Source organism: Serinus canaria, chromosome 13 (genome assembly GCF_022539315.1).
Source record: "Serinus canaria isolate serCan28SL12 chromosome 13, serCan2020, whole genome shotgun sequence".
NCBI classification, from domain to species: Eukaryota; Metazoa; Chordata; class Aves; order Passeriformes; family Fringillidae; genus Serinus; species Serinus canaria.
In genome coordinates, this window is record NC_066327.1 from 16,719,083 (window position 1) to 16,746,754 (window position 27,672).

The following is a 27,672-nucleotide window of genomic DNA, read 5'->3' on the forward strand; positions in this document are numbered from 1 at the left end:
AGTGAGACAGGGAGAGCACCTGCAGGTCTCCGTGTCACGGTCACTGCGCTGTCCCCAGCTCCTGAGGCAGCTCAGCAGAGCAGACAATGAGCTGAGCCCCTGCTTGCCCTGCCCAGGTTACTGTTCCCTGGCAGCAGGGCTGCTCCTGCTCTCCCTGGGCTCTTGGGTGCAGCTGACCCCAGGCAGCCTCTCCAGTCCTGCTGACTGCAGGGGTTTTGTTTGGGGAGCCCAGGTTGACACTGAAAAAGAGGAAAACATTTCCTGTCTCGTTAATCCAGTGTTTGAATTAGAGTTGGGCTTGGGGAGGAGTCTGGTGTCTCCTCAGAGATAAGACCTCACGTGCCAGAGTTCACACTGCTCCAAAACAGAAGAACTGAAAGGGACATGTCCCACCTGCTGTCCCCTGGGTGCCAGAGCCAGCACTGAGCTGGGACATCCTTGGATGTGACTCCAGCAAGTGGCTGCAGGTGCAGGACATGTTCCCAGAGCTTCTGGGGCCACCAGAGACAGTGGCCTGCATTGAACACCCTCCCAGTTGGGCAGGGAGTTGTTTCTAACCCTGTGCCAGCTCCTCCTCCTGTGCTGCCACTGCTCTGGGAAGGACAGACTGGGGACATGGCAAAGGGACAGGCAGTGGGAGCACATGGCAGCCCCAGGGCACCCAGGAGCCAGAGGGATGCTGACCAAGGAGTCAGCAGGAGCTCTCCTCCCTGGAGCAGGGACTGCTCAGGCGCTGGCAGCAGCTCTCTGGTGGCAGCCCTGCTGCAGCACAGCCGGCCCAGGTGTCTGGGCTGGAGGATGCCTCCCAGTCTCTGAGCATGTCTCCATGGGTGTTTGCTGGCTGCACACCAAGAACCCATGGCTGATCTTCCTACAAAGTCCCGAGTAAAATTAGAACAAAAGTTCACTCCTCTCCCAAGGCAGCAGGAAGTGCAGAGGGTGGGAAAAGGGACAGTCAGAGCAGATGAGGTCCCGTGCCCACAGGCAGTGTCCCCAGTACTGCTGCCACCCCCGAGCTGGGCAGGGGGCTGCCCCTTCCCCAGCCCTGGCACCAGCCCAGAGGGCCTCAGCCATGGGCTGGGAGTGGTGGGTTCCCTCTGGAGCCCAGGTCCTTGGTGGCTGGGCTGGGTAAGTGACACTGCCCAGCAGAGGGGTGGGCTGGGGTGCCCATCCAGGTGGCAGTATGGGTGACCCCACCAAGCAAAGGCTGTCCCCATGCCTTTCAGTGAGGAGAGGAGGAGGCTCCACACAGAGCTGAGGTTTGGGCATTCCTGACCCGTGGGAGGCAGGAAGCTGGGAGCATCCCCAGCGTGGCAGTGGCAGTGGCAGTGGCAGTGGCAGTGGCAGTGGCAGTGGCAGTGGCAGTGGCAGGGCAGTCCTGCCCCAAGTGCCCAGAGAGGGCAGCTCAGCAGCCTTGGATTGCAGGAGTTTATTTTTACCCAGCCCTGTTGCCAATGGGGACATGTCACATCTGTGGAGTTGATCAAAAGACATCCCGAGCTCTGGTGTCAGCTGCTCCTTGTGATCTCAGCACCAGGATCTTTTCCCTTGTGGCATATCAAAAGGAGCAGGAGAATTTGGCTGCTCTGCTATTTTTAATTGCACGCACACACGCACACACAGACACACGTATAGCTGTGTATGTATGGCTTGGCTAAAAATAAAAACCTGTGCCTGTGTTCCCATGGGAAGATTTGGGGAGAAGGGGGAGACAAAGTTGTCACAAGACTTTTTTTGGAGCAGGCACTAGAGCAGGGACAGGAAGGCAGGGACAAGCCACAGCAGGTAAGGGACACATCTGAAAGGCCAAAGGACATCTGAGCCCAGAGCAGTCTGGGCAGAGGGGACAGAACAAGGGGAAAGGCAGCATTTGTGTCCCCCAGAGCTGGCAGTGGGGACTCCTGACCAGGTGCTCTGACACCTGGGAACAAAGGTTTTTGCAGGGCAGGCTAGAAAATGCCCAGCCCTGGGGGCCCAGTGAGGAGTGTCAGCTCCCAGAGCCACTCAGGGCTGCCTGTTCCATTTGTGGCACCACACCTGTGGGATCTACCTGATACACATCCCTCCAGCAAAAAGGTGAAGGGAGGGTTCTGGGAAAGCATCCCCCAGAGCGGGGGCAGCTCCCAGAGCTTTGTCTGGGGCAGCACCAGCAGCCCCACTGCAGATCCTGGGCATGGCTGGGCCATGGCACTGGCTCACCATCAGGCCATCAAATCACTCTCCCTGCCCTTGCTGTGCCCTCCAAGGTGATCTCCCTGTTTTCCATCTCCCCTGGGAAAGGGCAGGGTGGGCAGCAGGTGAAAAATGCAAAAAGGGAATGAGTGCATGCACGGGAGTGTCCTTTGGAGTGTCCTGAATGCAGTGGGGAGCGTGGCAGACAGGCTCCTCAGCCTGGGGGAACACAGCCAGTAATCCCAGATTATCCCAATTTGAAAAACAAAAAATGAGAAGAGAGAGAGAGAAAAGCTGTCTTTTCCATTCCTGCAGCTGGGTTTGAAATCCCTTTTCCTTCCCAGAGTGATGGAGGAGACCCTTCCAGGGTGCTTCAGGAGGAGGGGCCCCCACGCTCCCCTGCAGCCTCTCTCACATGCTCAGATGTTTGCCTGCTCCAAAATCCATTTGCTCTGTAAATAAACTTGCTTCCCTCACCGCCAGAAGACTCCCCCTGGGCAGGCGGTGCTGGGAGGAGTCTCACCAGACCTTTCCCCTGTGTTTTCCCCTGGACACCGAGGCAGAGCCAGGCACGGTCCAGATGCCAGGGCAGGCAGCGGGTGCTGGTGCCAGCCCCGGCTCCCTCGGGCTCTGGGTGCAGCTCTGGGGTTTCATGGGTGGAAGCCAGGCCCAAGTGGGGCAGGTGCCAGCTCCTTTCTGTGGTTAAATGGAGATGTTTTAGCTCACATCACCCTGAGTGCTCTCAGACATCCATTCATTTCCACGCTGTCCCCTCACCCTGCAGGGAGCAGGGAGCAGGCTCTGGGCTGCCTTGGTGGGGCTTTGGGATCTGCAGCTTCCCCAGAGGGGTGTCCTGAGTGCTCCAGGGCCATCTGGTGGGACAGGGTGAGCAGCAGGTGTGAGGCTGGCCCGGTGTGCTGCTGTCCCAGGTCTCATGTGCTGATCCCCAGGCCACCGCTGGATGTCACTTTTAGGGCACCAAGGGCAGGAATTGCCCCTCTGATGACTGTGCTGTGCCCGTGCTGTGCCCTGACCATCTGCTCACTAGGAGGGACGAGGCTCTTCCCAAGCAGCTCCTGCTGTTCCCAGCTGTGCCACAGCTGGGACACCAGCGGGGGTGTGGTGGAGCTGTGGGGCTGTGCCAGACTGCAGGCCAGGTGGGTGAAAAGGTGCCCACCACACCCTGCCAGTGCCTGGGGTAGCGTGGGAAGAGAGGCTGGAGCAGGGCTGGGAGCATTGGGGGTGGATCACGGGGTGACAGGGGGGTGCTGCTGTCCTCAGTGCCTGCTCCTCTGGGCTCAAGCATTTCTCTCCTCTCCTGTGTGCAGTATGAGGTGTCTGGAGAGGAGCACCTCTACTCTGACTTCCCCGAGATCGATCTGTCCCAGCTGGACGCCGGCGACCTGGACTCAGCCGGCTGCTTCAGCGAGCTGCAGTGGGGCGGGGAGCACTCGGAGACCGACTCCAGCCAGTACAGCACCGACGACTCCGAGCTCTTCCAGGTACCCCATCCCCCCAGGGTGCAGGCAGGGGGAGAGGGAGGCTGGCAGGAGGGAACACGGAGCTCTTCCAGGTACCCCATCCCCCCAGGGTGCAGGCAGGGGGAGAGGGAGGCTGGCAGGAGGGAACACACACGACTATTAATATCTCCTCCCCAGCTGATTAGTGCTCCATTAATTTGTGCACCAGCTCTAAATGGGGCAAGCAGAGTAGGGCTAATGAGGAGGAGGAGGAGGAGGCTGCTGAGGCAGCCCTCCTGTGCTGGATTATTCACTGGAATTGCAGCTGGGGTGCAGCGTGTCCTGTTCCATTCCTGGAATGCCAGGGCGGCAGTGCGGGGGTCTCAGCACTGGAAAGTTCCCATCCCAGGAGCTGGAAGCAGCCCCTTACCATGATCCTTCACAGGAATCAGCCCCTTCACCCTGATCCTTCACAGGAATCAGCCCCTTCACCCTGATCCTTCACAGGAATCAGCCTCTTCCTCTGTTTACCCAGCTCTGGCAGCCCCTCTGTCCCTGGGGTCCCTGTGGCAGAGGGGCTGGTTCCTCTCCTTGGCTCTGGGTGCACAGCTGGGGCAGGGGATGCTCCTGGGTACAGGCAGGACTGCTCCGTGTCCCTCTGCTCCTGTCTCATCTCCTGGAGCTGTGAGGACAGGGCAGGGCTGTGGGCACAGCACAGACAGGTTGGAAGCAGGGAGATGATGCAGAGGGGACTGGGCACAGAGCAGGCTGGGCAGCCTGCCCAAAGCTCCTGCCATGCCCTGGATGTCCCTGTCCTTGGGGCTGGGGTCTCTGTGCCCTCCTGAGCAGCTCCCAGGCCTTTACCCCCTTGCACAAGGAGGTTGTGACCCACTGGTACCAGCTAATCACCAACCCTGGTGTACATTTTGGGAGGAGAAAGATTTCTATTTAAACAAGGAGATGAAAAAAAAGCCTCAATATTTTCTAACCTGCCCATAATAACAACCCTCTGGCTTTTCTGCTGGGCTGATGCTGTGCTTGAAAATAGTCCAGTCCAGCTGAGGGACCTTCATCACGAGATGCATATTTTCCGTGAACTTCCTGGGGAAAAGATAAACAGAAAAGAAATGCAAAAGCCAGGCCGATGAGGAGCAGTGGAGTATGATGAAATGTATCCCACTGAACTTGTATGCACAGCAATCTCGTGCCAATAACAGGAGGAAAAGAAACGGAGCCAAAAATGGAGCATCCTGCTGCCTTTCCCTGGAGCCTGCTCTAGTAACTGTGAGCGAGGTTAGGGCATGGAACAAAAGATGTTTAATTTTCAAACAAGAGGAGAGAAACACAGGAGGCTGTGTGCAGGGAGCAGTCCTGCCTGTGAGCCTGACTTTACCCCCGTGCTAATTTTATCACTGATGATAGCCTGCTTCTCCTTGGACATGGTTTACATTCAGATTGTGATGGAGGAGGACCAAAAAGAAGGAGCTCCTGGCTCGCTCAGCCATTCCTCAGCTTCTGCATCCTCTTCTGGGCTTCAGCACTGTCTTGCCAGACTGGAAGGGAACTCATGGGGCTGGGTGGGACTGGGAGGGCACTGGGAAGGCTGGAGGTGCATCAGCAGAGCCAAAGCCCAGGTGAAAGGAGGGACTCAAGCCAAGCTGGAGCAGTGGGCAGGGAGGAGGCAGGAGCAGCCCCTGGCCCTGCCTGGCCCAGGGTGAGATGGGCCTTGCACTACAGCTCCTCTGACCCAGTTTGTGGGTGAACAGCATGATCTGGGGGTGCTGATGGGAGATTTGGGAGTGACTGGGGCTGAGGACCAGTGACCAATGTGGGACAGCTGAGAGCCCCTGAGCAGCTGGAGGTGCCTGTGTTTGGGGGCTCTCAGTGAACACAAAACTCAGAGTGGTTGTTGTCACAAGCTCTGGCATCTGGCCAGTGGTGCAGCCCGGGCAGAGCTTCCCCTGTGCCCTCCTGGGAGGCTGTGCCCTCTTGTCCACTGGGCAGCCCTGGCTGAGCTCACAGCTCTTGCACTTGCAGAGTCAGGAGGATTTGGGCCAGGAGCTTTTTCTGACAGATCCTTTATCTGCTGCTGTTTGCCTCGTGGTGGGGTGGAGGGACTGTGGGGAGAGAAGATGCTCTGGTTCATTCTTTTCCTGCTGGGGTGCAGGTGGACAGACTGACACTCCTCTCCCAGGTTTCACAGTGGGGTCACTGGGAAGCGTGGGAGCTGGTGTGGCTCTGTCCCCTCTCCAGCATCCTGGGGACCCTCTGCCCAGCCTAACTCCCCCTTTCTTCTCTGCCTGCTCCTTTCAGATAATAGACAGCGAGAACGAAGCGCTGCTGGCAGCCCTCACCGAGACTTTGGATGATATACAGGGAGATGACATGGGCCTGGCTGTCTTCCGAACTATGGAAGAGGGGGACACGCTCAACCCTGCCACCACCTCACCTGCCCCCTCCCCCAAACCCACCGCCCCGGTCACGGGGGGGCCGCCCCCGGCCCCCGAGGGTGATGAGCTGTCTCTAGTAAGAACCCACTTCCTACTGTTTAAGGTGGATTTGGATGAGCCCCAGATAAGCCGGCTGCATGGGTATGATAGGAAGCCAAGGTCTGAATTTTTTCATTCTAGGCTTAAAACTCTCTTTAACCGTCAATACCAAAGCATATACTTGTATTGTATACGTATACATGTTCTGCATCATTGCTGTCACCTCCATCACCATCCTCACGGGAACCAGCTGTGTGTATACAAACCTACCTCTGGACGGGGTGGGGGCGGGTGGCAGAGGGCTGGGGGCTGCTTTGGCACACCCACACCTGCTTTTAACCCCACCTGCAGGTGTGGGGCTGCCCGGGGCTCTCCCTGGCCCATCCCAGCCCCATGCCCATGGGCAGTGGTGGCTTTTTCCCCTGGCTCTGCCCTGGGCTGAGCTCCCTGCTGTCACAAGAGGGGCTTGCCTGAGTGTCAGCCCCTGCCCTCGGCTTTCAGTGGGAGGGTTTGACCCTCCCTGTGCCTTCCACCAAAGCCCTGCAGGGGCTGTGTGGCCTCCAGTCCCTCCAGATTTGGTGTCTGGAGCGTCCCTCTGGGTTCCCTGCAATACTGGGGCTCCAGCCCCGCTCCCCTTCCTGGCCAGGATGAACCGGGAGCGTTTCCTGCCGTGCCCGGGAGGTTCCCTGGCACAGGACACCCAGCCTGCTCCCTCCTGCCGCTCACAGTCCCCCCCAGAGCCCCCAGCCCGGTCCCGGGGTGTCCCCAAAATCCCAGCAAAGGGGAGGAGTGACATCCAGTGGTGACAGCGTGCATTTCCACCGCCCACGCCCCGCGCAGGGGTATATATCACACATGACCTGTATGTGTATATATAGGATGTATACGTTGCAGGGGCGGGGGGGAACGGGAGCTGGGCGCTTCCACCCGCAGGAGCCTCTCTCCTAAAGCTGCGGGTGCCCCGGCTGGCATTTCCTGGCTGACCCTGACCCGGGCACCCCTTTTCTATCAGTCCCTGACCCCCCAGATCTGTCTCTCCTGCAGTCCCCGGTGCCTACGCAGTCGTCTTGCTGTTGAGCTGTTGTCGCCTCCGGTTGTTAGCGCCACATGGGCACAATCTCAAATGTCGTTGCTGGGTGTGGGGTCTGGGTTTTTTTTTCCCTCCCCCTGACCAAAATTGGGGTTGAGTAGAAGGATAACGTGCTGACCCTGCCATCAGAAGGGGTGGCACTGCGGGTGAGCTGGGGAAAAGCCCGCTCCAGCACCCGTGGGTGTGACACAGTGCTGGGGGAGATCCTGACAGATCCCACAGGGATTTGCATCTCCAAAGAGCCTTGAAAGCTCGTTAATGAGTGGAGGCCTTCTCTGGATGTTTTGGCTAAATGAGCCTCACACGGGGACTCGGCGAGCTGTCCAAACCCGTCACTCACACCAGTGTAAAGCCTCTGTCACCTCAGGGCAGAACTGATGGAGTGAGGAGCTGGGATGCTATGGCAGCTCCTGTGTGTCTGACCCGAGTGGGGGTGTCCCTGGGAAGTAAATTCCCTCCTGCATACTGCCCCAACCTGCCTGGGGGTCCGTGGGCTGAAAGCTGTGGGGACACCCTGACCCCCAGAGGGCTGCACACAGCAGACACCTGCCCCACAGCCACGTGGGGTGGGAACTGCTAACCCTGACCCTCCCTGCCTGATACTTTTTTGCCCCATTTTTGGGTGGGATGCTTGGGGATGGATGTGCTCACACGTGAGCCAAGGGGCGTTTTCTCCTGCCCTCGCTGCGATGCCGACTCCTTTTCTGCCCCTTCTCTTTGCAGCTGAAGAAGCTGCTCCTGTCTCCATCACCTCCGAGCTGCGAGGCCCAGCGGGACGGGAGCGCCCGGCGCCCGGGGACCCCAAAGTCCCGGCCCCCACGGCCCTGCACTAAGGTACTCCCTGGAGCCCCTGCAGCACCCAGCTCCTGGGAGCTGGCCCAAAGGATGGTGTTGGGGAGTGTGAGCAGGCTCTGGGCTGGGCAAGGCGTTGGGAACAGGCAGGGACTGTCACCCGCAGTGCTCCCATCCCTGTCTGATGCAGTCTGGGCTCTGCAAAACTTTAGACTTTGTGCTGTGCTAAGAAGCACCTCGATCTCACTTGAACCCAGGATGGTTTGGCCTCTCCCAACTTCCCTGAGCACCCATTTGTGAAAGCCCCATGTGCTCCATCCCTGGTCACCCCCTTGGCCCCCTCCCTGCTGACTCTCAGCCCAAGCCAAGGCCTTTGGCGAGGAGTCACTGCCTGTCGTAGTGCAGAGCCCACCCCAACACTTGAGCTGATCTGAAACCCGGCAGAAGGTGCCACTAGAGATTTTCCTGCTTTGCTAATGATAATTGTGCAGTGCATTAGGCCTGGCCAATTAGATTGTGTGGGAAGAGCAGCAGATCCCTCCTGGGGAGAAGGAGTGGCCCTGCCTGCAGGAGGGGCAGCACTCGGGGCACGGGGCTGACCCCAGGGAGGTCAGGGTGCTGGTGAGACACAGTGGGAGGTGTGAAGGTGTGGGGTGGCTCTGTCAGCCTCCCCCCAGGGCTGTGGGGCTCAGGGCTGACTTTCTCCTCTCTCCTCTCCGAAGGTGGAGGGTCCCCGGGACAGGAGGGCGAGCGTCCCGCAGGCACAGAGCCGCAGCTGCACGGAGCTGCACCGGCACCTCACCTCCAGCACCTCCTGCTCCCAGACCAAAACTCCCCAGGCACCCGAGGAGTGCCCTGGCAGTGGCCACCACCTGTCCCCAGGCGACTGCACCCACCACGAGGACGACAGCGACTCCAGCGAGGACTCGTTGAGCTCCGGCGACTCGGCGGCCGCCCTGTCCTCGGCGGAGGATGGCCCGAGCAGCCAGTTCTCCTGCGAGGGGGAGCTGCACTCGGTGCTGGAGCTGATCCGCTACATGCACACCTACTGCCTGCCCCCTCGCAAGCTGCCCGCCCGCGACCCCGCCGAGGGCAGGCCCCAGCCCTGCGGCAGCCCCTTCAAGAGAGCCAAACCGGACTGTGCCCCCGGACAGAGCCGGCCGGGCTGCGCCTGGCAGGCAGCCGGCAGCTGCAAGAAGCCGGGAGCATCCTTCTCCATCCTGAAGGAGCTGCTGGCGCGGGACCTGCTGTGCGATGTGAGCAAGCCATACCGCCTGGGCAAGCCTGTGTACGCCGCCCTGGCGCGGCCGCCCGGCTCCTGCTCCCCCGTGCCGCCAGACGGGGAGGATGCCAGCGGGACTTGCACATCCAGAGCAAGAGCAGCGGCAGCAGAGAGGGGCGAGCCCCGGCAGAGCCCCGAGGCGGAGGCGCCGCGGGAGCCGGGGGCCCTTGAGGACGATGCTGGGAGGCAGGAGGGGAAGGTGACCCGCAAGCAGGACAGCGCTGTTTACGCCGTGCGCCGCTCCAAGAGACTCAACCCCGAGCTTGGGCACTGGCTCTCCTTCCTTGAGGAGCCCCATCCCGAGCCCTCCGTGCCCCTGGGCTGCAGGGAGGCCGCGCCCTGCCCGGTGCTGGAGGGCTTCTCTGCCGAAGAGCCGGCGGCCGAAGTGGAGGTGGGGGGCACAGCCCCGTCGGCGGAGCCTCAGCCCCTCTGCCTGGGCTCCCTGGGGGATGGAGAGGTGGCCACGGAGGGCCGGCGCTGTGCCCTCCTGGAGCAAACAGGTGAGGGGCCTGGGCACTGTCACTCTGCTCGCCATCCCCAGCGTGCCTGTGCCATCCCTGCCGTGGCTGAGTGATGCTGGCTGGGTGCTGGGCACTCAGCTGGCTGGAGAGCTGTGAGCAGCCCCCTGTGCTGCCTGGCTGGGGGGTCCCATGCATGGGCAACTGGGGGTCTGTTCTCTTTTGAGATGCTTTTTCAATCCATGGGCATCTTCTGCCTCAGTTTGCCCATCCTTATAATGAGGTGGAGGAGTTGGTGTGGCCACAACCCAGCAATGGACCAGGTTGCCCCATCCCTCCAGGTTTTTCCCTGTGGGTTCTCCCTGGGTCTGGGCTCTGGGGTTCAGCTGCAGTGGTGCCCAAAAACCCCAGCAAGTTGCAAGTGCAGGAGTGGCTCAGTCCTAGCAGTGTGAGCCGTCCCTCTCGGGTGGGCAAAGCCCTCAGTGGGCACTGCAGGGGTACAGCTCCCCTGGTAACCTGCTTCTCTCCTGCCTTTCAGAAACACCCAGGTGTCTCATGCTGTCCTTGGCACAAACGTAAGTGCAGGTGGGGCTGAATGAACCATTCTGGGGCTAGAAACTGCCTGGGGCTGTGTGGCTGGGCAGGGCCCCTCCAGCCAGCACAGGGAGCTGAGTTTGCAGAGCACAGGGAGCTGCACTGGGTGCTGTGGGGAGCCACAGGGTGTGAGGAGCTGGGAGAGTCCCATGCCCAGGGCAGGGCATTTTGTGCGTGCCCTGGAGCTGCTCACCCCACTGTCCTTGTTGGGTTACTCTGTCAGGCACCAGCCAAAGTGGGAGGGTTCACTTGTGGGAAGTCTTTTCTCAGCTTGCTTTTGGGTTTTGGGGCTGTGGTTCACCTAAACATTTCCCTGGTTTTCTGCTTTTCTCCAGTGACCCAACCTTTGGGAAGAGAAACTTTGAGCCAATGCTGACCGTGGAGCTGTGTGGGACAGCAGGTAGGACATGCTTTGAATTCTTTAGTTTTGCAAAAATGTACTCTAGGACGCGGCTCATTCACCCTAAATTCAGCCTGGAGGCATCAGTTCCAGCCTACCCAGCCAAGGGGGCACCTTCATCCCCTTCACACTGCAGACACAGGAGCCTGCTATGCGCTGCCACATCCGAGCAGCAGGAGCAGCTCAGGGGAATGTGTTTGGGCTGGGAGGAGATGTTCAGGGGGGCCCTGCATGAGCCAGGAGGGAAGGGAGTGTCCTCTGGTCCCTACTGGGATCAAGGCATCCTTCTTGTTCCCCCAGGTGCCACCGGATGAGGCTGTGGGGGCAGCCCAGGACTGGGGTGGGGCAGGGCAGGCCGGAGGGGGCAGAGCTGACTCCTGCCCTTTGTTTGGGGGGTCCAGGTCTCACACCGCCCACCACTCCGCCATACAAACCCGCCGAGGAGGACCTGTACAAGCCAGACATCCCCCAGGAGGCAGGGAAGGAGGAGGGGATGGCCCCCAGCCCCGGGGACGTGGCAGCCTCACGGAAAGCCCCCAGGAAGCACCCGGAGAGGACGGAGCTGTTCGCCCACCTGAGCCGGGCGCGCCCGCTCCCCGAGCAGCAGGGCTTGCTCAAGCGGCCCTTCTCCCGCTCCTTCGGGGACCACGACTACTGCCAGGTGCTGAAACCCGAGCCTGCCCTGCAGAGGAAGGTGCTCAAGTCCTGGGAGCCCCCGAGCCAGGTGGAGACGGAGCACAAGAGGAGGGTCCCGGCTGCCCACTACCAGGGGCTGGAGCTCGGCAAGGACACGGGCACTGAGATGCTCTGGAAGGACGGCGTCAAGCAGCTGAGAGACCAGGAGATCAGAGCCAGCTTAACAAAGCACTTTGGCTTTCTGGACAGTGCCCTCGACGATGAGGACATGGTCTTCTGCAAGACCCCCGAGTATGACACCGTCTTTGAGGACAGCTGCAGTGAGAGCGGCTCCCCCGTGGAGGAGGAGGAGGAGGAGGAAGAGGAGGAGGAAGAGGAGGAGCACGGCGACACCAAGCTGTGCCTGAGGAGAAGCGCCCTTTCCAGGAGCAGTTTGCAGTACTGCTCCCGGAGCAGGTCCAGCTCGGGCTCCTCGTGCTGCCGGTCGCGGTCACCTGCCAGCAGACGCACCTTCAGGTAGGGGGACATGGGGACGTTGGCACTGGTTTTGTCCCCTGAATTTTCAGCGTGGTGCAGGGCACCCCCAGTGCTCTCTGCTCAGCTGGCACAAGTAGTAAAGATGCTAATTAATGAAAGAAAAACTGTGAAAATAATTGGTGCTGCAAGTAGTAAAAATGCTAATTAATGAAAGAAAAACGATGAAAATAATTGGTGCTGCATCAGCCACTGCTGCAAGTGAGCCGTGGCCTGAGGAAGCAGTGGCAGAGTGAAGCAGCCAGGGGGTTCCATGGGTGGCAGGGCATGGGCAGGACCCAGGCCTGGGAAGGGGCAAGTGCTGGCTGGGGACACCCTGGCATCTGTGAGAAAAAGCTTTGCAGTGTCCTTTCCAGACCCCCCCAAGCCTCTCCTTGGCTCCCAGTGCCCCTGAGTGCCCACCCACTCCTGGGGGTGTCTCAGCTTCTCACTGATGGTTGAAGCTTTCCCAGCAGCTCCCCCAGCCCCGGGCTGACCTCCTGTCCCTCCCTCCTTGCAGGTGTGAGAACGGTGAGCAGTGTCAGGGCGGGAGCGGGCAGCGGGGCCAGCTGAAGAAGAGACGGGAAAAGGCCATCGTAAGTGAGGGGGGGCCCCACGGGGACACAGCAAGCCCAGCCCTCGGCTCATCCCTGCTCCCAAAAGCAGCAGTGGAGCCCATTAGCCCTGGCTTCAGCATCCCTTGGTGCGAGGCCAGTGTTAAACAAGGACAGGGGGTGGTGGGGGGAGGAAAACCCAACGTGCAGCGGAAGCCGCCAGCGATTGGCAACACACGGAGTCCTTGGCACAGGGATGCCCAGAGCCTCCTACGCTGGTGCCTCAGTGCACTTGGCACTGGCAGTTTGTGGGGTGAACTGGGGAATCCCTGATGTCACAGATACGGCCCTGCTGCATCCTCGTGCACCAGGAGCCTGTGGGCACATGGTGGGAGCTGGGAGAGGAGTGGGCACGTGGGAGAGTAAATTGGTGCTCCCTACTGCTGTGCACACACACACACACACACTCACACACTCACACATGCTGCTTTGGCACTTCTTCCTGCAATGCAATTAGATTTTGCCCCTGGCAATTCTTGGGAATATCTCCCACATTTGCCAGGAGAAGCTGCAAGAATGCAGGAGAATTTTAAAAGAGAAAAGGGGGCAGTGGTGCTCCAGCCTGGTTATGGCTGTCCTGGGGGTGACACTGTGACCTGGCTCCAGATCCTGGAGATGTCAGGCTGTGTCCATGGCAGTGTTTCCCAGTGCTGGCTGCAGGGGCTCCTCCACAGCCCATCAGCAGCACAGAGGTGCAGGGTCCAAGCCTGAAAGCTTTTGGTTGCTTTGGCAGGGGGAAGGCCGGGTGGTGTACATCAGAAACCTCTCCAGCAGCATGAGCTCCAGCGAGCTGAAGAAACGCTTCGAGGTGTTTGGTGAAATTGTGGAGTGTCAGGTCCTGACCAGGACTAACAGGTGGGTGGGCAGTGAGCTGTGGCCCAGGGCTCCAGCAGCTACAGGCAGCTCCTCTCCTCAAACGCCACAGCACTGCCAGGCAGTGCCACATCAATCCCCTGGGTCAGCCGAGCCCTCAGTCTTGGTGCTTTTGTCAAGGAGATTCAGCATGTCCAGGGCTCCAAGGGCATCTGTGGGTTGGAGGAGTGAAAGAATGATGGGCCAGGGGTGTGGTGCTGCTTCCCAAGGGCTGTTGGGCTCATCACATCTTGAATTCTCTCTCTGGTTGCTCAGGGGGGAGAAGTACGGCTTCATCACGTACCGGTACTCCGAGCACGCCGCCTTATCGCTGAAGAACGGCCCCTCGCTGAGGAAGAGGAACGAGCCCTCCTTCCAGCTCAGCTCTGGTGGCCTGGGGCGCTTCTTCTGGACCAGATACGCTGACCTGGGTGAGGAAGCAGCAGCTGCTTTGTCTCTTTTATCAGCACAGAGCTGAGCCCTGGTCACGCAGGGATCCCCAATGCCTGCGGAGCCTGCAGGAGAAGCCCACTGCCTTTCCTATGGCTCATGGGACTGCTCGTGGCTCAGACAGGTGGATTGGGCAACTGGGGAGAAGGAAAGAAACTGGTGTCAGGCCTCAGGGTGTGCTGGCTGCAAAATGTAGCATCACAGCCCGGGTTGCTGGGTCTCGGCTGAGCGCAGCCCATCCTGTGTCTGCTGAGTTTCTGCACAGTGCTGGAGGCTTTCCAGCAGAAAACTCCCTTCCCAGGCATTAGAGAAGGCAGTCAGCAACATTTCATTAGCCCAAAAGGTGATGTGGGTGGTTTGCTGCTCTGCAGGACAGATTCACCAGGCTGCACATGCACTCTGGAGCCAAAGTGACAGCACTGAAATGTGCTGTGGTGGCATTAATCCTTTCAGTGCTTCAGCAAGGTCTCAGTGACTGTTTCACCAGGGCTGCAGCCTGAGCTGAGGGCCAGGAGCCAAACCCTGTGCTAGTCCTGCAAGAGAAATGTGTCCCAGGCTTTGCCCAGCCCTCCTTGCTTCAGGTGTTTCACCAACACTGCATGTTTATTTCTGTACCCTCTGCAGAGGATAGTACTTGATGAGTGAAAGACTGAAAGGCGGAAAATAATGCCCCAAGTCTTGACTTACCTCCAGATGCCCCATCTGATACAAGTACTCTCTGGTTTTTTTATCACCTTGTAGTATCTGCTCTGCTTAGAGCAGCCATCCCTTGACTTTGATTGTGGGCACAAATGTCCATTGTTCATCTAAAAAATCCCAGAGCCTCCCATTTTGGGCACAGAGAAATTAGGAACCAGATAACACCCCATGAGGAAGATAGTGACTGTGCAGTGCTGTGGGGAGGGGAGCCAGAGCTGCCCCCTGAGTGCTCCTCACCTGATTTCTGCAGAGCCACCAGTCACTCCCTTCCTGCACAACCCAGCTCATTACTAAAACCCTGCTCATCCTGGTACAGCCCCCAGGCAGAGGGGAAATGCAACCACACCATTCAAAAATATACACCCAAAATGTTAAGCTGCTGTGAAATCAGGCAGCCTTAGTTCTGCCACGTGCTGAATTCCCTGGGCTTTCCAGGGGCATTCTATGTTCAGCTCCTGGCACAGGGCTGGCAGTGCAGCAGGCTGGCAGTGCCACCAGCACAGCTCCCGTGGGATGGCCCTGTGTCAGCCCCTCCAAATTCAGCTGCACCCAGCAGATTTTTTCACCCCTGGCAGTGAATGCCAGTGGTGTGTGCTCTGCCCAGCTGAGCCTGGCTGCAGCTCCTCTGCCCCAGCTCTTTTCAGTGGCACCATCACAGCTGTGTCCAGCCTGGCTGTGCAGTAGCAGGGCAGTGAGCAGTGCCCTGCTGTGCCTCAGTTTCCCTCCCATGAGGCAGACAGGACGCTGATCCCCCTCCCTGACCCTTCTGTCCCTGCCATCCCCAGATTGCGGCACGGACGAGTCCTCCCCAGCTCCGGTGAAAAGCAAGTACGAGACCATGGATTTCGACAGCTTGCTGCAGGAGGCCCAGCTCAGCCTGCATCGGTAACAGCCTTAACCTTGGAGGAATACCTCAATACCTCAGTCAAGGCACTTCCAATATGTTTACGTTTTCAAAGAAATTATTCAGTCTATGGCAAGCGAGAGAGCGAGAGAGAGCGAGAGCACGCCCGCGAGAGAGAGACTGCTGTCCCCTGATCGATGTTTACATTGAACAAAGCTGCTTCTGTCTGTGAGTCCCCATGGTGTTGATGTCTCACTGCCACACGTTAGTCCCCCCTCTGCTTCTGACTGGTTGTTTTAGGGTGAGCCTAGGAGCCCCCCAGCCCCTCTTCCCTATCCCAGCCCTCCCCATGCTCCCGCTGTGGAGTTGCAGCTGTGTTCACCATAACATTTTTTTGTCCGTAGTGTGTGATGATGAAATTGTTCATTGTGAATAGAATCAGGATTATAAACTAATTTTTAATAGAAGAGAAGAAAAAAAAAAGTATATACTTAAAAAAATGTATTTATGGCTCAGATGTACTGTAATTCAGATTTATTGTACCGCTTCCTTGATTTTTAACTATGCACTGTAATGAGGCACTTGCCACTCAGCAAATGGGGGGTCAGAGCAGTCACAGAGCTGACATTCCCCTGCCTCCCCTGCTGGCAAACCGGGGTGCTTGGTGCTTGCCCCGGGGTCACCCACTTTGCTGTCAAAGCCATTCTTCGTGCTGGCGTGGCCCGAGCCCCCAGCATCACCCCCACGCTGAGCTGGGTCCTGGTGGGTGATGGATGCAGCTCTGCAGGCTGCAGAGGGTGGGAGAGGGATGCACTGCCTGCAGCCAGTGCTGCTCCGGCCTCCACTGCCTTTGGAGTCAGGAGAGAGGGGCTGGGGGCTGCAGCCAGCTGGGCACGTGGGTCCTGCTGGCACAGCCTGGGGGATGGATGTCTCCAGTCCACGTGGAGGAGCTGGCTCCTCTCCAGCTCCTTGGATGGCTGGGAGACTGGCCAGGCTCTGTGGCTTGAGCCACACTCGCTTCCACACCCTGCAAAGCAAGCGGGGCGAGAAGACCTGTCTGTGCTTCCCACCAGGCAGCCAGCCCCAAATCCAGCCCAAAGCCTAGCCCAAAGTAAGTCCAGCCCCAAGTGCAGAGAGGCGGGGCAGGCACGGCACTCACACCGAGCACCCACCCAGCACCCTGCCCCGTAGCTGATAAGCCATACACGTCCCAGCACCCACCCGCACCCCGGATCCGTCCAGCGCCCCAGGACACAGCTCTGCCTCTGGCCGAGGGCCCTCGGCGCTGGATTTAAGTGTAAAATGAACTTGTGGACTTGCCCTCCATGTGTGGGTGTGGTGGGAAGGGGACACAGCCCCCCACCAGCCAGAGCAAAGCCCACCACCAGCCGGCCAGAGGCACTGTTTTCCCAAGGGAGAGGGAACCTTGCCGCTCCTCAAGCCATTGCCACCTTCTTTTATTTTTGAGCCCCAGAGACCACTAGGGATTCAGCCATCCTCTGTAGATAGAATATTATAGCCTTAACTCTGCCAATAGATAGATTAGAGTCTCCTGGGGTCTCCCCTCCCCACGACCTGGGGGTTTTATCCCCGGTTCCCTGGGTATGTTCCGTCCCGCAGGGAGAGTGACCAAAGCCTCGGAAATGGCACAAGACGCGAGGCCAGGAGCCGGAGCCCCGCCAGGGTCGCCCCTGGAGTGCAGCTGGGCTCTGGCAGGAGCAGGAGCGCCGGCAGCGCCGACACCAGCACAGTTCCCTGGCTGTTCCCTCGGGAGAGCCGTGGTTCTGACAACACCCAGCCCGGCAGCGCCGGGGCCCGGAGGCCACCGCGGGGTCCCCGCCCCGCCGCCGGTGACCATCGCTGCCAGGGAACAGTCCTTGTGCCATTCCAGCCTCAGCAGTGAAATCTGGCACCTCTCCCGGCCCGAAATCCCCCGGTTCTCATCCCACCTTAGCGACCACGAGCAGCTCTGGCCGAGACTGAGCATCTGCTATTGGCAATTGCCTCATTGTAGCTTTGCCTTTTTCTGTCCTAGTATTTCCTCACGATGATGATGTTTACATGTGATTGCTATAGAGCTTATGTAGAATGTATATAGCGACACATTTAGGGTGGGTAGTACTGTCCTGTGCTGTGCTGATGTTTTTCAGAAAACGATCAATCCAAATGAAAAAAAACCAACACAAAAAAAAAAAAAAAAGAAAAAGAAAAGAAAAAAAAAAGAAAAGCAAATAAGTGGAATTCTTCCATCTCCCACTCAGCTGGGGGCACCCATGGCTGGGCCCCGCTGGGGATGCATCAAGGGTGGTGGAGGGGAAGAGTTAGTGCAGAGCTGGGGGGGCTCCAGCCCAACCCAGGGGATCACTCAGTCACTTCCCAAGCACTGGTTTTGGTGGACCCAAACCCAGAATTTCCCAGTGTTTTCCTGTGGCTGGGTGCTCTGGGTCGGCCCCAGCCCAGCTGCTGGGTCCCGAGGCCAGTGCTGGGGAAGGGGAGCGCTGGTCCTGCACAGAGCTCATCAGTACTGCAGCCCTAGGGTAGGAGGAGATGCAATAAGTGGTCTTTGTGGTGCCTGAAGCCTATAAGTGGGGTTGGGTTTTCTTTTTTTTTTATTTTATTTGGGTTTTTACTTTTTTCCCATTCACTTGGGATGGTTTGTTTTCCCTCCTCCCCAAAAAAATCTTTCTGTTCCAGAATTATGCACTAAGATTAGAGCCCCTTGGGCTGTGTGCTGCCTGCCCTGGGGCTTCCCCCACCTTTTAGGACTGGGTGAAAAATAAATTTCCACTTGATTTTTTTTTTTTTTTAATTTTGTGGGTTTTTTTTTTTACTCTAAAGGTGTCTTTAGCTCACAGTGCTCGAGTCTGCAGGAAGGTGGGTCGGGCACAGGGGCAGGTGAGAGCTCCCTCCTGATCTGCCTGAGGTCTGGATACTGACAGGGACATGGGGCAGGAGCAAAGCAATGCCCAGGCCCTGCTGCCAGGGAAGCCAGAGGTGCCCAGAGCTTTGCAGGAGCTGCCAGGGACTGGGGATCCCCCCTTTCCCAAGGATTGCCTTTCCATCCCAGCCATCCTGTGGAACCCCTCACACCCCAGCCCCCTGCAAGGGGATGGGCAGGAGAAACTGGGAGCAAAAGGGTTTATTCTGGTAGGCAATAAGTCAGGAGGAGATTTATTTTTTTAAAACTGTGTGAGTACAGAACGTGCCCCAGCCGTTTCCTGCAGGTGCTGTGGGCAAATGCTGAATGTGTGAAGAGTTTCTGATAAAATGCCCCTTTGCTTGTTTTGCACAGGTTTGCCCCAGAAAAACTCGTGGTTCAGGGGGGGCAGCAGGTTTCTGGCTGGAATCCAGCGTGTCCCTGAGGCTCCGCAGGGAGGAGCAAACGTTTCTGAGTGTGTGGGCTGAATGCAGAGGACAATCCCAGGTTTTAGGTTGGATGCTGCCCCAAAGCAAAGGTTTCTCTCATTTCCTCAGCACGACTGAGGGCTGCACATCTTTCAGGAAGCAGCAGCTCAGTCACCTGGTTGCAGTCTTGGGTCTGGTCTCAGCTCTGCACCGTGCAAATGAGTTTTGTAATCGCAGATCTACACGGTTTTCTCCTTTTTTGGGGGATTTTTTTTTTCTTTCTGGAGGTCTGCTGAGTCCTGAGGTGCCAGTGTTGGAGCTGAACCCGACGCCTGTTCTGTTCCAAGTCCATCCCTGACAATCTCAAGCAATACAGAGCCAAATGCAGCCTTGGGGTTTCATTTTGGGGTTTCATTCCTCTTCCCTCGCCCTCCCTGGGGCCAGGGGCAGCAGCAGGAGCTGGGGAGGGAGTGTGTGAGTGCATGTGAAAAAGAGAGAGAACAGTTCAACTGATGCATTTCTTCAGAAAGGTGTAAGAATTTCACCTAAAAAGGGGCACATCTGCTTTGTTATTTATATAAAAAAGCTAAATTCTGTGGTTTTCTTCTTTTTTTTTTTTTTTTATGTAAAAGGACACTGCTCATAATTATTAGGGGCCAATTCTGCCTCTGTTGCTCATGCTGAGTAAGCACTACTTAACTCTGCAATTTTCTACTTGCAGAGTAAGTAAAAGCAGCAGAATTGATCCCTCTATGATTAAGAATCGAGATTTTAGTATTTTTTTTTAATTGGTAGTGTTTTTTTTATATTTCACTTAATTTTTCCCCCAGTTCCGTTCTGTTGTGTCCTTATTTATGTAATATACTTTAACCTTAAGAGATGGCATGGATTCTTATGCCTTTCCTTTATTATTATTGTTATTATTTTTAAAAAAGAAAAGAGATTTATTTCTAGTGTGATTTAACTGTCTACCTTCTAAAATGAGAGAACGTTTTCTTGTATTTTTACATTGTCAGATTCTATAGTTTCATAGATAATTTAACCAAATCGCTCAATGTATTCTCTATATCTATCCAGTGGGTATAAAAGTTCTATTTTAAATTGTGTAAATACTTCAGAACTGGCTTCTTTTTCCAGACTCCCCTGCCGTGGAGTTTCTTGTTTACATCAAAAAGACTGTAGAATCTCTACGCTCATGTACTGTAAATAGTGAAGTGATCTGCCTATAAATAAACGATAACATATATACTATAAAGTGGAAAGAACAAAAAAAGGAACCAGTTTGTGCTGCTGTACTTTAGTTTTTAGTGCAAGTCTGCTCGGGGTGAGGTGTTCTGCTCTGCCTGGCTGGCAGTGGGGCTGTGCCAGGGCCAAGGGGGTGGCAGAGCCTGCCAGCTGCCAGGGATGCAGCTCCTGCCTGGGAATATCAGTCTGATGCTATTTTAAGTGTGCCTTCTAGTTTAAGTCATGCAGGAAAAACCTGGGCTCTGCCCTTCGAGTAGTGCCACTGCCACGGGACCCCTCCTGAAGAAACTCCTCAGATGGAGAGGGTGAAAAATGAAGCTGGGCATGCTCCTCAAAATTTCTGGAGTGGAGTAAAGAGAGCAGGAAAAAAGGAAAAGACTGCAGGTGGTGATGCAGCAGCTGTGCAGCTGAGGCTGGCAGCTGGAGAGCCCCAGGAGAGCAGAGCCAAAGCGCTCTCCCAGGGGCACGGCGGTGTCCGGGTGTCCTGGTGTCCTGGTGTCCTGGTCCCTGGGGCAGTCCAGGCTGTGGGAGGGATGTTTGGAAGGCAGGGGCAGGCCCAGCACGGGCCCAGCGCCCCAGGGCACACAGGAGCCCTGTGCCAGCCATGCCCAGTGAGGGCTCACCAGGCTGGAGGGGTGGCACTGGTTTGATCCAGACCATGGATCAGTGAAGCTGCCGGGCTGGGGGATCCCAGCAGCCCCCAAGGAGCAGCTCTGCGAGGTGCTGAGCTGGGCCAGCTGCTGGTTTTGCTGACTGGCACCAATTCAGGCAGCAGCTCTGCACCTGTCTGTCTCCAGCACATCCCTGGGAGCCCGGGGTGGTCCCCCAGGCTGGGCACAGAGCTGGAACCTGCCTCCCAGCCCAAAGCCAGCCCCTCATCCCTGCCACTGCTGCAGCCAGGGTGCAGAGCTGATGGGAAGCTCATTTCCTGCTGCTTTCCACAACCAGCAGGCTTCAAGGCCACCAAAGAGGAATGTTTTTCTGAGATGTATCAGGCACTGTCATGCCAATAGTGCCCAGACAGATGAAAACATGAATTTGGAGGGGGGAAATGTGGGAATGCAGCAGGGACAGCCAGTGATGGGGTGCCCAGGGTGGGCACATGTGGAGCAGAGACACAGGAATGGTTTCCCAGGAGGGAGAGGGGCACACAAGGGAAGGGCCTGCAGGGAGGGACAGAGCCAGGGCTGATGTTTGTCCTCCCAACCTGACCTGTGCCTCCAACCCTGCATTCCCAGGCAGCTTCCTGAAAATAAAGCACTGCTCTGTTTATTGACTATGATTGTTTCTTGAGGATAATTCCTGCAAGCAGACCTACAATCTGTCTGAAGGGATGGTGAATGTTGACATCAGTTCAGCAGTTCCCTTGGTCCCAGCAATTACTTCCAACCATTTGGGATAAATCCCAGCCGGCCTGTTTTTATTTTGGCAGAACTTTGTGATAAAACAGCTCCTTTTCACACAGACAGGCGCTGTTTTGGAGTAGCTCATGTGGCTGCTGGAGGGGAGGGGTCAGTGTTATCTAACTCCATGCACAGTGTGCCTCGTGGAGGGGAAAATCAGTCACTCGGGAGTGATTGTGAACAGGGACAGCTTTGGTCGTGCCCTGGGCTGGCTGGCACCGGGCAGTGTGGGCAGCACACCCCAGGCTGCTGTTCCTGACCAGTGTGGAATGCCCACTGTGGACATCATTTCACTGCCTGCTGAGCTGTCCTGGGCTGCTTTCTGGAGTCTCAGCTCCCTCCTGTGCCCTCAGCAGTGGCAGCTGACACCAAATCCTGCCTGGGCTCTGCTGGCACAGGAGCTGCCTGGCAGGGACCTCAGCTTTGGGCCACACAAGCTGTGCCCAGGGGTTCTGCAGGCTGCACGTCAGGTAAGCCACACAATTGCCCACTCAGGGTTTATCAGTCCCAGCCTCTTGTCCAGCTTCATCCAGGAGGCTTTGCAGAAGGGAGCAGCTTTGGTTCCTTTGCTCTCTGGCTGCTGCTCCAGCTGTCCCAGCCTCCCTGCCCACAAGGATTCTTCCCAGATTTCCTTCCTGCCTCATTTCCTGACCCATCACAGCAAGGCTGGACCTTCTGCCATGCTGCTCTTGAAGTGTCCAAGCTCCCAGCCTCGAGCTGCTGCGAGGAGATTGACTTGCTGTCGCTGGGGAATTAAACTCTCTAACACTGTAATTTCAATATTTGAAACTGGCATTTCTTTATTTCAGCCCCAGGCATGCGGGGCATAACTCCCTATTACACACACCACACCTGGCTGACCGACCAGCTGAAATCTAATGCAGCTTTTACAGATCCAATACATTTCCCCAAAATCATACCTATATGCTAAACACTCCCTGAATTTTCTGCATGCTTAAATCACTTCTCAGAGTTTATTTTCATTGGAGCAGGGTTCTTTTCAGGGTCTTGGCTAGTCGTTTGGTGAACATCCCATTTCTCCAACGATTCTTTTTTGGTCAGAGCACTCCAAAAACGTTTCTTCTCTTTGAATGCACCCCATTGCTGTGGTCAGACCAGGTTATTGGTTCTTACCAGCCTTGCTCAGGCTCACAGCCTTTCCGGCTGGGATAACCGCTTGCACACGGGACAAAGCCCTGTCCGGTAAACCGAAAGGAATTTCCAAGAGTTAATTAAATATTTATTGTCATAACTTTTTATTGTCAACACCGGGACAGTCTCAGCCCCTGCCCACGTGGGCCCGAGAGGCAGGAAGCTGGAGAGAGGAGGGAAGAGCCTCCCTTGGAAGGGGGAGGAGGCAGCACCTTTAGCCCGGGGTGAAGCGCGCTCCTCTGCCCTGCCCGCCTTCACTTTCGTTTCCCAGCAGAGATTCCCTGTCAGCCCTGCCCGGAGCTGGAGGCATGGCCCAGGCCATGGCCGGGCTGGAGGAAGAGCTGACCTGTCCCATCTGCCTGGACATCTACAAGGATCCCACGAGCTGCGGCTGCAGCCACAGCTTCTGCAAGGACTGCATCAAGCAGGCGCTGCGGGGCCAGCAGAGCCCGGCCCGCTGCCCGCTCTGCCACTCGCCCGTCGGGGAGCTGCGGCCCAACTTCCACCTCCGCAACATCGTGCAGAGGTTCGTGAATGCTCCCGAGCACCAGGAGGAGGAAAAGCAGGACGGGCAAGGCAAGGAGACGGCGGAAAGCTCGGAGCAGGCGGGGGAGGTGCTGCTGTGTGATTCCTGCCTCCAGGAGCCGCAGCCCGCGGTGAAGACGTGCCTGAGCTGCGAAGCCTCGCTGTGCCAGGCGCACCTGAGCAGGCACAACAGCAGGAGCGGGCAGAGGAGCCACGTGCTGGTGGAGCCCTGCGATGGGCATCTTCTGGCGGAGAGGAGATGCTCCCAGCACGGCAAACTGCTGGAGTGCTTCTGCGAGAACGACTCGGAGTGCATCTGCGTCCTGTGCTCCCTCATCTCGCACAAGAGCCACAAGATCATCAGCTTGGAGGAGGCTTTCAGCGAAGCCCAGGTAAGAGGCTGCTGGGGACGGTGGCACTGGCCCGGATTGCGCCAGGAAAACCCCAGAGAGACGCCCAAGGCACAGGGGCAGCGCCTGAGTTTGAGAGCATGGGGCTAAATTGCAGTCCTGGGCTTTAATTCTGAGTTTTGTCCCGGATTCTCTCTGGCTTTGGCCCTTGAGATATCAAACAAGATGTTATAAACGCTTTTTTCCCCTTCTGAAGGAAGAGTTTGGCCAGACTGGTGGGACTGAGTGCTCCTGCAAGGTTTTAGTCCTTGGTGCACCTCCAAGGCAAAGATGAGCCTGAGCTGCACTTATGCAAAGATAATTAATGACAGAGTAACAGAAAGAAAGGTGCCAACAGGGGAAATAGCTTTATATGCGGCTAGTGCACATGAACAGCTTTCAGCTTCAAATTGTCCTGATTGTCCTTGTAATTGTGGCATTGTCCAGGGATAAAACATTCCAGTGAACCTTTATCTACTGATTCGTCCTGAGAGCATGCAGTGAGCAGACCTTTTGCAAGTCTGAAACTGGTGATCTCATGCGTTATGCCAGTCCTCTCCTGATATCTCCTTCCTGTGTTATTTGTAGGTATCTTTTGATGGAATTCTGAAAACACTGAAAAACCATGAAGCTGCCGTGGATAAAGCCATAACAAAACTGATGAAACAAATGGAGAGACTAAAGGTTTGTCTCAAGGTCCCATATCACCTTGGGGTCCTTGCTTACTGGTAAATAATGAGATAAAGTTTTCTTTGGCCCTTCCCCAGATCATGGATTCTGAAGCTTTTTTAGTTCCTGGGTGGTTTCTCATGTATTTTTGAGATTTCTTCTTTGAGGAAGGATAATGCAGAATTTTCTTAACAGTCTGGGAGGTCCATTCTTAGTTAAGCTTGAAAGTCTGTGCCTCCTGATGAGTGGCTGTTGTGTGGCTTTTTTATGTTTCCAACCTTCAACGTTAAGTTACTTTTTTAATCCCAGAAAAAAGATAAATTTTTTTTCTGAGTAAGAGCTAACGTGGAAAATGTTCCTTACAAATTTGAAATTGTTTTCTTAATAGATTGATGAGAACCAGCGGAGGGAGCGGCTGGAGAGCCTGTTCAAGGAGATCTATAAGGAGCTAGAGAATAAAAGAGGGGAGGTCCTGAAAAGTCTCAGTGACTATATGGAGGAACAGTTTTTTAAGATTCAGACAGAGTTGAATAATCACAAGAGGATGAAGGATTTGGCCAGCCAGGATGTTCGGGAGCTGGAGGCTCTGAGGAGTCAGAAGGACACACTTCTTTTCACCAAGGTACCTATCAGCATCCCCCTTCCCAGGGACACACAGCTCCAGGGCTGGCCTGTGCCTGCACTGTGCTGATTCTGCTTTCAAAATGTCTTTACAGGCTTTTTCAGCGATCAAAGGCAGGTAAGCTCTTCCTGAGGTTCAATATCTTTACTGCCAATGTGAATGAGGGACGGAGCTCTCTCGGTGAGTTCCAGACAGCCTAAGGCAGGGCTGGGGCTGTGCTGGAGGGCAGGGAGCTCTGCAGAGGGATCAGGACAGGCTGGATCCATGGGCCAGGGGCAGCAGTGGGAGCTCAGTGAGGCAAAGGGCCAGTCCTGCACTGTGGTCACAACAATCTCCTGAAGTTCCAGGCTGGGGAACAGTGACTGGAAAGGTGCCTGGCAGGAAAGAAACTGGGAATGCTGTTCAGTGTTGGCTGAACATGAGCCCAGGTGTGCCCAGCTGTGCCAGAGGCCAATGGCACCTGGGCTGTCTCAGCACTAGTGTGGCCAGCAGGAGCAGGGCAGGGACTGTCCCCTGTGCTGGCACTGCTGAGGTGACACCGTGAGTGCTGTGTCCAATTCTGGGCCCCTCATGGTGAGAGAGACATTGAGGGGCTGGAGCGTGCCCAGGGAAGGGAACGGAGCTGGAAAGGGTCTGGAGCCCCAGGAGCAGCTGAGGGAGCTGGGAAGGGGCTCAGCCTGGAGAAAAGGAGGCTCAGAAGGGCCCTTGTGGCTCTGCACAGCTCCTGCCAGGAGGGGACAGCCGAGGGGTCGTGTTCTGCTCCAGGGAACAGGAGGAGAGGGAACGGCCCCAGGCTGGGTCAGGGGAGTTCAGGGTGGGCACAGCAGGAATTTCCCCATGCAAAGGGTGCTCAGGCACTGGAACTGCCCAGGGAGGGTTGGATCCCCTTCCCTGGAGTGCCCAAGTAAGGGCTGGAGGTGGCACTCGGGGCTCTGGGCTGGAGACAGGGTGGATGTTGGGCACAGCTGGGACTCGATGGCCTTAGAGGTCTTTTCCTACCTCTGTGATTCTGTGGTTCTGTGATTCCTTCTGCGTGTTTTAGGAAATGCCAGCCACTTCCTAAAAGGGAAAGTTTGTCAAAGCCACCCATTCTTGTGGATAAAGCAACACAAAATGATATTATGAAACTTTTCCAGAAATTCATCTCAAACATGGAAATGCTCTTTAAGCAGCCATCATCCTGGGCATACGAAGCAGCACAGACTGGTAAGTGCTCATTTCACCATGTCAAAAGCAAATGGGGAAGTCAATAAAACATCTTTAAGAAAGATGAGGCACCGAGTACACTGAGTACCTCTAGAAGTGCTGATTCCTTACATGTGTGCTTATTTGCACATGTGTCTGCAGCAAAGAGAGCTGGTCCTGGCATTCAGGGTTTTGGGGCATGCCTTGAATGCACCTTGCTAAACCAGGCTATGGATGAAGAGGTTGGGAAGTCCCAGGAGTTTTGTGGGAGGATTAAGAGAAGATAATAGCAATACCTCTGTGGCCTCCCTTTGATTCAAGGGGAAAGTTGAGAACTCATCCCAGCAGCAGCAGGGTCGGACATCTCTTCCTGTGTAAATCCTTCTACTCCTTTGCAATGCTTTGCAAGCTTAGTCTGCAGTCCCAGAGCTGTGCACAGTGGACACTTGTCTGACTGAATTGGTGAAATTAGGGTTCCCTAGGTACTGCTCTCTGGATGTTGCTTCAGCCCTTGCTAGCAGCGGGCCTCGGGTCAGGACAGAGGCAGACTCCAAATGTCCACAATTATCTGGTAATCAATGCATTTTTTCTCTTTAGGTCTTGTGCCATTTAGTGGTGGTACAACATACCATGGATCCACATATGGATCTACCTTTCATTTTCCTTACAACTAGCCTAACGAAATACAAATTCAGTGGGAATCATAATGATAACACTCATAGAAAGGAGGGAAGAGAGAAAACCCAACCAAAATTATCAATGCGCAGCATGATTGCTCCCCCATCACCTGCTCTCTGATGTCCAGCCACTGTTCCCGAGCAGCAATTGGCTCCTTGTGGCCATCTGCCCCCAGTTCATACACTGGGCGTGGTGTTCTGTGGTGTGGAATGTGCCTTTGGCCACTTTGGGTCACCAGCCCCAGCCATGCTCCTTCCCAGCTTTTTGTGACCTCCTCGCTGGCAGAGCACGAGGCACAGAAAGCTCCTTGGCTCAGCTGCTCAGCCACAGCCAAACCGTCGTTGTGTTACCAACATTATTCCCTACTGAACCCAAAACTGTACCAGCTGCTGAGAAGAGAATGAATTTTAAGGAATGGAGTTCTCATGATTAGAATGACTCCCAGTCCAAACCAGGACAGGACTCCAATGCACACAGTGCCATCCCAGAGCTGCTGGGAGGAGGATGCCAGCAATGAGAGCTGCTGGAAGCTTGGAATTGTTTGTGCCTGGTTTGAATGCTGCCTCTGTGTGTTCCTTAGGTCAAAGATAATAATGGTAGAAGAAACACTGTCTTTTCATGACGCGTCTGTCAAGGCTGGACATCCTGCTAAGAACTTCAGACTTAGAGAGACTGGAACCATCCCTTTCAAGTCTTCCATCCATGCTGCCATCAGTGTGATGAAGCTCCTGTTAGTAATGTGGTTACAAGGTGTTGTTTCGTTTTTTCAGGCCTAGAAGTTGTGAGCCTTGCTTGGAGGCTGTGCTAAGCTGGCACATCAGAAGCTGGATTGTGGGCTGCTGTGAGGGGGTGTTTCACAGCCCCCTGCCTCTTCCTGCAAGAGCTCCTGTTTTATTTGTTCTGTTAATCACAATGGAAATACCATTAAGTTGGGCATTTTTGCTCTGCTGTTTTAAGTACTGTGTTAAGGTTCATGTTAATAAAGTCATGTTATTAGTTTGTTAAACGCAATGGCAGTTTATTTTATCTAAAAGTTGACAGCACAACATTAACTGCTACAGAACTAGACAGCAGTGATGCTGATCTTTGCTCTGAGGCAGCAGCTTTTGCCTCT

The 27,672-nt window shown here is 56.1% G+C and overlaps 2 protein-coding genes across 5 annotated transcripts in view; both read left to right on the forward strand.

Annotated features, from left to right (window-relative positions):
- PPARGC1B (PPARG coactivator 1 beta) overlaps positions 1-19,979 on the forward strand; it is a 45,428-nt gene extending 25,449 nt beyond the window's left edge. The window contains exons 2-12 of the mRNA XM_050979818.1: positions 3,501-3,674; positions 5,946-6,158; positions 7,935-8,045; positions 8,726-9,785; positions 10,282-10,318; positions 10,673-10,737; positions 11,139-11,889; positions 12,407-12,482; positions 13,234-13,355; positions 13,629-13,783; positions 15,287-19,979. Of these exons, the coding sequence (XP_050835775.1) occupies positions 3,501-3,674; positions 5,946-6,158; positions 7,935-8,045; positions 8,726-9,785; positions 10,282-10,318; positions 10,673-10,737; positions 11,139-11,889; positions 12,407-12,482; positions 13,234-13,355; positions 13,629-13,783; positions 15,287-15,390 (2,868 nt within the window). The 3' untranslated portion in view covers positions 15,391-19,979. The remainder of the gene's footprint in view (positions 1-3,500; positions 3,675-5,945; positions 6,159-7,934; positions 8,046-8,725; positions 9,786-10,281; positions 10,319-10,672; positions 10,738-11,138; positions 11,890-12,406; positions 12,483-13,233; positions 13,356-13,628; positions 13,784-15,286) is intronic.
- A 2,713-nt stretch (positions 19,980-22,692) lies between these two features.
- LOC103817379 (E3 ubiquitin/ISG15 ligase TRIM25-like) lies at positions 22,693-27,564 on the forward strand. 4 transcript variants are annotated; one of them, XM_018915595.3, is made up of 6 exons: positions 22,693-23,407; positions 23,993-24,088; positions 24,462-24,695; positions 24,790-24,812; positions 25,832-25,901; positions 26,478-27,564. In XM_018915595.3, exons 1-6 carry the CDS (start codon positions 22,799-22,801, stop codon positions 26,676-26,678), a joined length of 1,233 nt encoding a protein of 410 aa, XP_018771140.3. In that variant the 5' UTR covers positions 22,693-22,798; the 3' UTR covers positions 26,679-27,564. The 4 variants fall into 4 exon arrangements, with proteins under 4 accessions (XP_018771140.3, XP_009089792.3, XP_018771142.3 ...); XM_009091544.4 differs by having other exon boundaries at positions 22,694-23,407; positions 25,738-25,901; positions 26,478-26,698; XM_018915597.3 differs by having other exon boundaries at positions 22,695-23,407; positions 25,738-25,901; positions 27,139-27,564.
- The last annotated feature ends 108 nt before the right edge of the window (positions 27,565-27,672 follow it).

Bases quoted from the DNA above. Each gene is read 5' to 3' on its own strand.
- LOC103817379 (XM_018915595.3), top strand. From the start codon at position 22,799: ATGGCCCAGGCCATGGCCGGGCTGGAGGAAGAGCTGACCTGTCCCATC. The intron at 24,696-24,789 runs GTACCTATCAGC...ATGTCTTTACAG, and splicing joins ACACACTTCTTTTCACCAAG to GCTTTTTCAGCGATCAAAGG. The intron at 24,813-25,831 runs GTAAGCTCTTCC...AAACTTTTCCAG, and splicing joins TTTTCAGCGATCAAAGGCAG to AAATTCATCTCAAACATGGA.